The sequence below is a fragment of the Teleopsis dalmanni genome, chromosome 1 (assembly GCF_002237135.1).
Source record: "Teleopsis dalmanni isolate 2A chromosome 1, ASM223713v2, whole genome shotgun sequence".
Lineage (NCBI taxonomy): Eukaryota > Metazoa > Arthropoda > Insecta > Diptera > Diopsidae > Teleopsis > Teleopsis dalmanni.
This window is the reverse complement of record NC_051846.1, coordinates 68,566,489-68,578,795: the sequence shown is the minus strand read 5'-3', so window position 1 is coordinate 68,578,795 and position 12,307 is coordinate 68,566,489. Positions and strand designations below refer to the sequence as shown.

At 30.6% G+C, this 12,307-nt stretch overlaps 2 protein-coding genes across 2 annotated transcripts; one reads left to right on the top strand and one right to left on the bottom strand.

Moving 5' to 3' along the window:
* Window positions 1-4,871: 4,871 nt before the first annotated feature.
* LOC119683900 lies at window positions 4,872-5,484 on the bottom strand. Its single transcript, XM_038097789.1, has one exon. It carries the CDS (start codon window positions 5,482-5,484, stop codon window positions 4,888-4,890), a length of 597 nt encoding a protein of 198 aa, XP_037953717.1. The 3' UTR covers window positions 4,872-4,887.
* A 4,699-nt stretch (window positions 5,485-10,183) lies between these two features.
* On the top strand, window positions 10,184-11,269 carry LOC119673054 (extensin-like). The gene has a single exon (XM_038084265.1). It carries the CDS (start codon window positions 10,557-10,559, stop codon window positions 11,205-11,207), a length of 651 nt encoding a protein of 216 aa, XP_037940193.1. The 5' UTR covers window positions 10,184-10,556; the 3' UTR covers window positions 11,208-11,269.
* The last annotated feature ends 1,038 nt before the right edge of the window (window positions 11,270-12,307 follow it).

Sequence of the window (12,307 nt, the reverse complement as noted above, 5' to 3'; positions counted from 1 at the left end):
TTCATTTCGTTTCGACGATGATGTCAAAAAATAAATTTAATTTAATGTTTATGTGTTGATATAAAACTTGACTTCACCTCATTTTTTAGACAAAATTTTTGTTTTTAAAATTTTATTTTTAATAAAAAAATATTTAACTTGACCTTTGTTTATATAAAAATTTAATCGCCATAAAAAATACAAAATTTAAATGCAATTCACTTGTAAACTTAAAACTGCTTATCAGGCTTAGTAGCTTAATATATATTCTAATGCAAAAATTAATATATTTTATATATTAAATTTAATCGCAAGATTTTCTAGATTGCTTCAGCTTCAAAAGTTTTAAGATTTCAATGCCTTATCAGCAAAAAGTTTTCCTTACATTTAGTTCGTTCTTTTTTCTCTATCAATGAAGTATGTAGCATTCTTCTTTTTTGCCTATTGAAAAATCCAATTTAAAAGTGGTGTCCATCTGTTGACGACGATGATGCTGTTACTGCTCTGCTTGTTGATGCTCCTACAGATAATGTTGTTGGTGTAGTTGAATTGCTGAAATGCTGAAATGCTGATGCTGAACGTGATGCTTATGTTGACGTTGATGCTCATGATGAAGATGAGGACTTTAGTTTTTATCATTACGCTTTCAAGCACAAGCATTAAAAGTGTTTTCTGGAACATAAGTTTGATTTTTATGTTTGAAACCACAAAAGCTTTGCGAGCACACGACCGGCAACATCATCATAAACATCACCAGCAATGTTCCAAATAGCTTCCTTCGCACACTGTCGCCACTGTCCCCTCTGTCCTTTTTGATTTTTATTCGCTTGCCCTGAAGTTTTTGTTAGTGAGCGCTCATCGAGCGTGTAATCTAGCGCTTAAATGGCAAAACTTCAATTAAGTTTTCTACAACATTCACACGCAACTTATTCAACCGCATTTCCGCTGTCCCCCTAACACGCCGTTGCGCAATTTTAGAAGCGTCCTACTTTAATATACTTATGTTATTCCCCTATTTTTTAATTTCTTCACCATTGTGACAATTTTTTACGGTCATCTGGTTTTTATGTTTTTAAGCTTTAATTCCATTTAAAAAAATTTTATGAATCTTTCGTATTATTTGGTTTAATGGTATGATGACTACGCTTCATTATATCGAGGCAATGGCAGTGGTTATGTACGTACTTTTCGACAGTACAAACACAATAGAGGGAAGAAAACATTGCATTAATCCAGCTAAAAAATATATGCGGTTGTTTGTTATCGTAAAGAGCTGGGAAATAAATTGTTAGTTTATTGTTATGGCTTCTTCTAGTGTAAATTACTAAAAATATTTAATTACGGAAAATTTAACGCTGGTCTTTATTAAAAGTTTAAAGAAAGAAGAATTGAGTTGTAAACCGCACTGCCGATAAAAATCTAAAGAAGTATTACATATCAAATTCTCTAATGAATGAAATTTTTATAGCATTTTAAACTCATTTTACAAGATGTAGTAAAAGAAATTCAGAAAATAAATTTGTCTCATTTTTCTTATATGACATATTAAATCAATAATTAATTTAAGGACTTAAAGGCGACAGAGAAAAATTATATTTCCTTCATTAAGTAAATTCCCATAAAAATTAACTCATGGCATGTCTGAATGAGGAAAGACATGATTGAGTATTTTTTATTCGAATACGATTCTATTCATTTCACACCCACACAAAGAGTTAATTTTTTAAGACATTCCCGCTATAAGAAATTCATGGAAGAAGTGGAACTTAATTATAAGAATTATTATTAGGACTGAATAGTTTTATGGAATTGCTTGTGGTAATGATTTCACTACAGTTTATGGAAGTCCGAGTACTTTATATGTTCCCCAATAGTTTATGTGAGGAGACAACCGTAATACAGAAAAAGAATAATATAATATTGAATACAAAAAAGAATAAAATAATATTGAATTTTAGTCTTGTTCTGTATTACGGTTGTCTCCCTACATAAGAAGACATAGCCGGGAACATATAAATTACTGGAACACTGAAAAAACGTCAGAAAGTAGAATCGGGTGTGTTATTCTAATTCATTAAATATTACTAATTATTTTCAGATACAGTTATAAATTTAACACTCATTAATTATAAATATAAGAACAATTTTTTATGTTTCCATAAAATATATATAATTGTGATATATATATAGCGAATATAAATTACAACAATAATCTTAAGAACTTTAAAAATATTTTTTATTTGCAGTAATTATTTTGTATTTATAATACACTAATAGCATTTTCGTTTGGTTAATTGAGTTGATCTTATAATGCACTTTTAGTGCATTTTTATTTTCGATTGGTAAATCCTGGCAAAATGTATAACACTCGAGATTGATTTACAGCACTCTGGATATTGCCAGAGGAGCAAGATTACACTAAAGTTAATAACTGTTTTATATGATTTGACAGATAAGCTTTGATTTAATTCGATATATGTATTTATAAAAAATATAAATATCTACTAACACTACTACAAAAATGTTAGATTACTCTGAAAATGTTCAATTGGGCACCGAAATTTGACAGATCGAGAATATTTAAAATCGAGAAGATCGAGAATATTTATTTATTTATCGTGTGATATTTAAAACGAAGTTTATTGACTATATATTGAAACATATATAAACAAGGGTATTGCTACTAGAGGGTCTGAATAGAGAAATACAACAGAGCTACATTATTATTTGGTAAGGAATAGAGATCGAATGGGATTAGAAATCAAACGAAGATAGAAGTCGAACATATGTCATTAAAAGATTTAGTTTTAATTGTTAAATTGAATTTTTGCAATTCACATCTTTCATTTGCATGGTATTATTAATTGTGCAATTAAGCAAATTTCAAAATTAGTTAACAACTTATATATTCAAATAAATTCTTCATACTCAATTTCGAATATGTATACCCATTAATTTTAATTTTATTAATATCTCCTACATCTCGACTTAAAGAACTTTAATATGACGTTCGTATATATATAGTAAAGTCCTCATTTACCTTGAAATAAAATTTTTTCTTAGTTGTCGATATTAATGAATATAAAATAAATAATAATAATAGCCTCATTTAATCACCCATAATTTGTTTTTTCATAACTATACTTAATTAATATATTCTGACAGTATCTGACGAATAGACATAGAGTAATAAAATTTCTTTATAGAAAAATGAGATACTTATGTCCTTATTGTACTTCCTATAGAAAATATGAAATACTCTGAAGATTAACCTGTAAAGCTTGCATTGTCTTTATCAATGCAGAACAGAGCTACAATAAAGACAACTACTTTTTATATATAGATGTGGTTAACATTCAACACAAAAAAAGGTAAATAAAATATTTTTAAAATGTATTTTTAGTATCATACCCTGGTATGTAAGTATTATACCTACCTTATTTTAGTTTTAAGCCAATACAGATATCACAGCCTGATAGTTAAGGACTAACTTACTGACAATGCAACCATTACACAAAAAAAATTTGACTAAATAAATAAAGCGCCCAAAAATCTGTTCACATTTTATCACATTACATACAGTGACTAATTTTAGTTTAAAGATAATGCATATAACTCGTTTAGCTGATAGTTAAGGACTAAATTACTGGTAGTGCAACCAACACCAAAAAAACTTGATTCAATAAAGAAGCTAAAGCTTATAAAATTTTGATTACTTTTTTATCATATCACGTGTAAACCATACCTACATAATCTTAGTTTAAGGATTATGTATTAAATTCTATAAATATTCAAGTTTTTTTATGAATGTTTCAAGTTCTTTATGTCTTCTATTGAATAAGTAAAATGAAAATATCAATTTTTTTATTAAAATTAAAATACCTAGCACTTTTCTGAAGCATAAATATTATAGCGTTTTTTTATTTTTATTTTACAATTCATAGGAAAAATTCCATTTCCATAAAATTTAATTATTCTCTTAACATTTTACCTGTTGACTTCATCTTCGCAAAAGTGCAACCACCCAATACCCTGACGTATTAAGTGACATTCTTAGCATATTTGTGTTGTTTCTTGTACAATACTTGTATACGTATATAAATCCTTTTCTCCAAGGTCTATAATAAGCCTCATTTCTGCTCCTTATTGTAGTTATGCCATAGCACAAAAAGATGCCAGGACATTTTAAATTCAATTTTGAATTTAAATTGCAACGAGATGGAATTCTTCTATCAAAGCTGGCAGTGCAGTCCTTTTGCAGGAGTTAAAAAGTCAAAAAGAAAAAATGGAAGAGACGAATACTGGGTTGAAGTCCCAGCCCCATAAGGTGACAAGTAGCGAAATATAGTCCACAATCAGTCACAATAAGGACAATGGCTGAGTAAAAATGCATCATGAAAACAGAAAACGGCGTGCAATGAAACAAAACAGTTGAAACAAGGAAAACTCGAGCATATAATAAAAGCGAGCAGAATGTCAGAGAAGTATATTTTGTAGTTATTGTGCTTGTTGTTTTTGTGAAAAGGATATTTATCTGCGGGAATGATTACTGTCATTTGGCTCACTAAAAACAGTTCATGCGAAAAAACTGCAATGGTACGAAGCGGAGAGCACATGAAAGTTCAAAACAAGTTTAATGGCCTTTTTTTAAATTGAGTAGAAAATATTTATGCGTCGCACTGCAAGGATTTCATTGATATTGATATTGACAGGATACTAAATGTACAAAAATATTTCAGCGATTGAAGTCAATTTAATGAAAAATGCTGGCTATCACGGATTGCTTTTTTGTCGTTTGTTATTCGTTTATTTTTTTATTTAATATCACAAAAAAAACAGTTAAAGACGAAATTATTAATTAAAAGCGTAGATTTCCTAGAAGTATTGAAATTTCTTATATAATATTAACTACCAGGATTGGAATTGTGCTGTGTACGCAAATGGATTGTTCACTACAAAGTATTGTTGTCCTTGGAGTGGTAAAGCAACCCCAATTGGTGCAGGTGCAGCAGCTGCAATTGGCGCATTAACGGAGACTAGTCGCTGCGATTTCACAGCAACAGGTTTTTGTAATTTAGCTGAGGAACGCAAAGGTGCAGTCTGTTTATTAACAAGACGTCCCTTGTTGCGTTTGGTGAAACGTGCAGGATCTATGGGTGCCTGCTGTGCTGGTAAAAATTCTTCTGCATCTGGATTTGGTGCAAACTGTTGTGGTGCTTCATCGGATGGTAACTGCTCGACAGATGGTCCCACTTGCGGTGGTCCATATGTTTGATCGGGTGGTCCATAAACTACATCTGGCTGCGCTGCAACTTCCTCGACGAATGGCACTTCTGGCTTCAACTCATCAGCTGATGGGTAAGGTGTTGGTGCTATTTCTTGACGCGCTAAAACGCGGCGACGACCTTGCTGTAACTTTAGTGACCTATAACGTGGTGGTTCAGCACTACAAGCCACCACAGCCAATACTACTAAGAACATAGACAACTTTGAAAATTTTGCCATTGTTACAATTTTTTTAATTATTTATATTTTTAATATTTTGAAATCCTGGTAATGTTGTATTTGCTACTATCGTTTGACGTTAACTGATAACCATTGCGATAAAGTTTACACTTTTATATTATTTGTTTCATATTAATTATTATTTTAATGCATTTATTTGTTTCTTGGTATATTTGACATTTCATACTCCATGGCGCATATAAAATATACATTTCCAACAAATTTGTGCGTATTTTGGTTTAATTGCTACAAAATATTTTGGATTGCTCTACGCCGCATGCATAATGATGAGCTGCTCAGCAAATCCCTTAATATTTTAGTTTTAATTACAGTTTTACAAACAGAAATAAAATGTCATTGGTATGCAAACAAGTATTTTTGGGATTTAAATTTTAATAGTACATAAAGGGTCAATAGGCCACAAAATACAATTTGCATTTTATTGTAAACAAAATTTTATAATTAATTGTGCTTAATGTAATAAATCATATCAGCAATAATTAATAATTTTAAACCTGGAAAAACTATAATATTGTAATAGTATTTCGTATCTCGATGTGACTTTTACATGAATAAATTATTAGAAAATATAATTTAACATACAATTAAGAATGATAAAATATAAAAAAAATAATCAAACTACTTTGACAGGCCTAAGTTCTAAGCCTGGCACTACCATTCCAAACAAATTATATACGGACTGTAAACTAATTAAAAAATTCGGATATTTTCTAAGACCACTGATGATGAGTACTTGGCAGTATTGGAAACAGCGTTGTATGGTTAGACAATTTTCAATAAATTAACTAAAAATTTTTGTTGTGTTTTTTGTTTCCATTCGAACTCTTCTAACTTTTAAATAGTTTTTTTTCAACATATGACATGTCACTTTTAACAAAAAAATTAATATATAATCAAATTCTGTTAGACATAATTCACTTTAGATTTTGTAAAAACAAAAACCATATAAACTTAATGAAAATAATCCTTTTACAGATTAAAAATACTTGGACAAAAGTTCTTAAAACTTTTTACTCACAACTTTAAAAGCGGTAAAATTAAACAATATGGTGATATCTAAATTATTGAAAAAAACATGGCGAACTGTAGGAATAAAAGTCAAAAATTGGAAAAGATTTTTTTCTAAACTGACACAATTTTCAATAGGAAACTATAGTTTATACTAGGAGCATTGCTAGTCTTGACATCCAAAGTAGTCAAGACAAAGAGTATCATTATTCTTGTCTTATAAAGTAGTCAAGACAAGGAATATCACTAGCCTTGACTTCCAAAATAGTCAAGAAAAGAAACATCTTTAGTCTTGATTTCCAAAGCAGTCAGTGATGTTCCTTCTCACATACGTTTTACGTATATTAACTTGGAGCTCGGAATAAGATAAGTCTTTATTTCGGGTTACAGGGGAGCTTTGATAAATGAACAAGATGATGAGCTAGCCAGATCTGCATCAAAAACTGTTTTTACAGGCCCTCTACCATTTTGTGGATTAAACTGAGAACTGAGACAGTACAAAAAAAATAATCAAGGAGAGGGAGAATCATTTACGGCTGGTGTACTGGAAAGAGTTCGCACCAATTCAGATAATGCAAAGCACTAAACCATTCTCCTATAAAAACATTCTTAAATACTCAAAAAGTTATTTATGGTTGATAACGACTTTCACGTCATTACGGTCTGAAAAGATGAACGATATAATATTTACAAAATTAGTATTAGTATTAATTAGTTGATATATGAGCCGGCAATATTAAAACAAATGGTAATAAAATAAATTAGTGACCACGACAAGGTGTACGTTTTCGGGACTGTTATTTAACATCAAGTATAATTACAAGTTTTTCGAGAGGCTATTCGTGATATAAATAAGAGAATACAAGTTAGCGGATAATACATAAATAATAAAGAGTTTACAGTTGATATAGTGTTTTTAACTGATCTTTTGAGTGACTTGGAATATGTAATACATATGGTATATCAATATATATTGAAATATTTTTAAACATATATGTATACCATATGTAATAAACAGGTTTTTCCAAAAGTAGTGAACTACAACAGCAAAAATTCTTTTTATATACATAATACATAATACATAAATAATAAAGAGTTTACAGTTGATATAGTGTTTTTAACTGATCATTTGAGTGACTTGGAATATGCAGTACATATGGTATATCAATATGTATTGAAATATTTTTAAACATATATATGTAACAAACAGGTTTTTCCAAAAGTAGTGAACTACAACAACAAAAATTGTTCTTATATTATTTTAATTAATTAAATTTGTGACGGAACATACAGCTGTTTCGAGTATTGCTAAATACCCGTCATCAGTGGTCTTGTAAATAATTCTTGTATTTAATTATTTCTACATAATTTTTTTGAGACTGCAAGTACCAGGACTCGAAATCGAACCCTGCCAAATTTTGATGCTCAGAGTCAGCGTTCATTAGCCAATTGACCCAAAGCCGTACTTGACTAACCGTGAATTGAAAATAAAACTACGATATCATGATATAATATCAGCAAAATAAAACATTTGGTCAATACTATTATATCGAATAGAAGCATGAACACTTAAAATTGCGATAATGAATAAAATCAAAGCGTTTGTGATGCTACCATCCTTCACTATTGATTACACAGTTCGATCATGTAACATTTGAAGAAGTTTTAAAACGTTGTTAAAAAGGAGCTCTGTTTCCAACCACCTCAACACAGCTCACTTAGAACATAACCTTCATAGCACTTAATTCAATATGAGCAACAATTCTACAAGAAAGAATAAAATGACTATATAATATATAATTCTTTATATATAAAAATATAAACAATAACAACTAACATCAAATATGTTAAAAAGTCACTAATACTAGAGCTAGCAAACAGTACCAAAAATGTCAACTAAATTAAGAAACTTTGGCTAAAAAACTTATGCAGAATGTTTTTAAATATTAAATATCGTAAGCTTAACTATTAAGCTCAACTATTATTATTTTAAAATGAAATAACTGTAACTTCTTTTGAACAAGTCATTATCAACGCCCACCAATCTCTCTTTTAACAACTCTGTTTTTAACTTTAACCAAATACTGGATTTTATATACAATTTCATGAAAAAATTCTGTGCATGAACGACGAAGTGAAAATAGATTACTAAAAGTTCTTCAATAGTTCTATTATCTAAGAATATCATGTAATAAAATACGAATGGGTGGTTATAAAACTTTAAAAGTTTCTGCAGTTTTGAGAAAGCTTATTCGTTATCTTAAAAGCTAGAAAATCACTGTAATTGAAACTTATTAAAAACAATTCAACGCTTTCAAGAGTTTGGAAATATATATATATTTCAATTTCAGAGATTAGTTAATTTAGTTAACTAATAAGTTTAAATACCTACGAGATTCATTTTTCGCACAACATAACTTTATTAAGTGTTTCCTTGAAAGCCAAATGTGATTCTCGATTTCAAATCAAGCTAATCGAGAAATGTGGCGAATATAACTAAGAAGGACTTGGCTTCTTGTTCTATCACCGTACGATCTATCGGCACGTACCTACATAACAATCATCAAGCTCATCATTACCCTTGAGCTTCTCGCCTGGTGGCAGTTGATGTATAAGGGTTTTTTTTTTTATCAGTCTCCTATTGATAAAGTTCAGATACTGGCTAGCATGGGTATCTCAAAAGTCTTAGGTAGTGTTTTAATACGATTCATCATCTCTTATCATATTCTCTTTCTTTGATATTCCAAGAATCGAAGGTACGGAAATAGGCCAACTATAGACACAGTACAATTATGGATAAAGTTAGCAAGTAAAATTAGTAAGGTGGCTTACTCAAAGTTGATTTCGGATCAGCAACACACTACATGACACAATTCAAAACATTAGCATGGACTACTAAACAGAACTAGTCCATGAAAAATTAACATACTCGCTACTCCACCAAGAAAAGGTGGAAATCCAAATGTATGACAGATTCCTGCATTGTTTTTCAAGCTGATAAATACACGATCGAAAAAGCAGCTGAGTAATACAAACGAGAACTATTCGACCTTCAAATATCGCTTTATTTAGATAAAAAGGAAATAACATTAACGGGACTGACACCTTAATAAACACCCGATTTGTAAACTGTTTAGGAATATAGATAAACTAACCACAATTATGACGAATAAATAATTGATTATCCGTGCAGAGTATGAGGAGCCTAGTATTCTATAGTCTTAATCAGATATAAGAACAATAAAAGGTATTCTGGGTATCTACAAAACTACAGCTCGTGCGGAGCATGCAGAAATTGTCATAATGAAAAACAAGTGGAAGCTATGAACGACTTTCAATGTCTTTTCCCAGCGTTACAAATGAAGCTCGGTCCATTTCGTCACATTGGTCAATTTTTCTTTTAACGCACCAACACGCGCCTTTAAAACCTAACCTAACTTATTGCCAAAAATCCGTATTTAAGGATGTTTACGAACACAACTGAAAACTATGTAAAGAAACTATCGAAGAACTAGATTAAAATCAAACAAAAATCGTTAGAATTAATTATGATAAATTTGATAAAAAATAAAAGGAAAAAAAATTATTTGAAGGAATGTAACTAAATTTACAAATATTCAAATATAAATTATTCATATTTCAATTAATAAATCATAATAAATTCTCTACTACAATATCAAACAATTGTTTACCTTTTTTTATCAATGTACTAAAATAATTGTGTACCCAACAAAAGCCCTTGGCATAGTAAAAGTAAGCACAACAGAATGAAGAGTCACGTAACATCCATGAAGAGTTCAACACTTTTCGTATTTAAATTGCCTATATTGTGCCTTATAAGGCTGATGCTTAAAAATATGAAAAGACATTGAAGTAAGTCATAAACATATTATAAAACAAATGGCAAAGAAGACTAAACAACTAAACCAATCAAATCAAATATAAAAGACAACTTGTCAACAGCAGTCAACATTGTTCTACAAACATTCACTAAGTCAGCACATAACATAATCCAAACAGTATCACTAAAACCGAAAAACAAAATGGCAAAGTTCTACACAATCCTGGCTGTGCTCGCAGTATCACTAGCATTGGTCAACGCTGAACCACCACGTTTCCGCAACGCACGTCGTAACGGACAATTACGCTTCAACAATGGCAGACGATTCTTCGCAAGACAAGAAGTTGCACCAGCACCAGCAGACGCAGCACCAGCAGCTGCACCTTATCCACCAGCTGGAGTTACACCCGAAACACCATTTGATTTACCAACCGAAACTGAAGCGCCAATTGTGCAACCTGATGATACCTATGGTCCACCAGACCAAACATATGGTCCACCAGATCAAACTTATGGACCACCAGATCAAACTTACGGTCCACCAGATCAAACTTATGGCCCACCACCAGCTGAACAAGAAATTTTACCCGAACCCGATAATACTTATGGGCCACCTGATGCTGTTGATGCTCAAGATGCCGCACCAGCTATAGATGAACCTGCTCCAGTGGACCCAGCGCCAGCTGATAATGGTGGTGATTTAGTTTCTCAGAATTTAATACAACCACGTAATAGAAATTTGCGTAGTCGCGCCCGTTCAGCTCCATTACGTTTAAGGGCAGTTCCCGCTAAACGGGGTAGTATTGTCGAAATTGTGCGTGCTGAACCAATTATTGTTTATACTTTGCAGTAACGTAAAGTTAGATTAATAATTATAATAAATTTGTTGTAGTGGGATTTGTTAATTTTTATAAAACCGTGTTGTTAAAGTTTAAATAAAATGTACGATTTATTATATATTTTAAATATTTTTTAATTTTTCAACACACTTTTACCTTAATAAGCTTGCTAACAAAAATGGAATCTTAAGTTAGTTGTCTTAAATTTCCAAGGCAGTTGTGTCATTGTCAGGACTATATCTGAACTAGTCTACACATTTCGTATGTGCTTGCCAAATTACTTGAACACCTTCGAAAATTGTATTAATTTATAAATGTTATTACAACACCAAAACAATTTAATAATACTATATCACACTGTTAAATATAATATGCATAATTTAATAAACAATAATCCAATTTAATTCATGGCCCACTAGTATCAAGGAAAGGAAATTCCATATAATGACACCATATGATAAAACTAATAATTTTATTATTTGAACCCAAAGGTCAAATGATTGAGTGCCCTGGCAAAGTGCTCTAAGCAAACAGAAACAATTATACTCACAAATAAAATGTGTTTTAAAAGTATTAATGAATAAATTCTTAAAGAGAAGTTATTATTTTTCAAGATAGTCTGAAAACTATTAAGTAAATCCGCTGTATTTACAATACAGAAATCGATAGTCATTCTAGTTCAGAATTAGCGAATTAGCAAAAGTTTCAAATGAATTGAAAAGATTTAAGTCAATTTAACTAATAGCCAGAAATATATAATCCTATAATTGTGAAAATCATCGCAGTCAATTGCATCTAATATTTCAGCTTAACAAAATTAAGGGACATAAAACCAGGGATGGTTTTGTTGCATTATTTCTTGGAAGAACTTCAGCAAATGTAATAGCCACATCAAGAATAATTGATGGTGATGGTATTATACCACATAAATTTTTTATTCCTGAATTCCGTCTCTGCCCAACGTACATAATAATATATATCTACTGACTGAAAACTTTAGAACACCTTTTAGGAATACAAAATACACTACTTTCAACCATACGTTGAAGGTCATATGCTGACACCTCATTTCATTCATGGAAAGGTAGACATTTCAAATTATACGAGCATACCT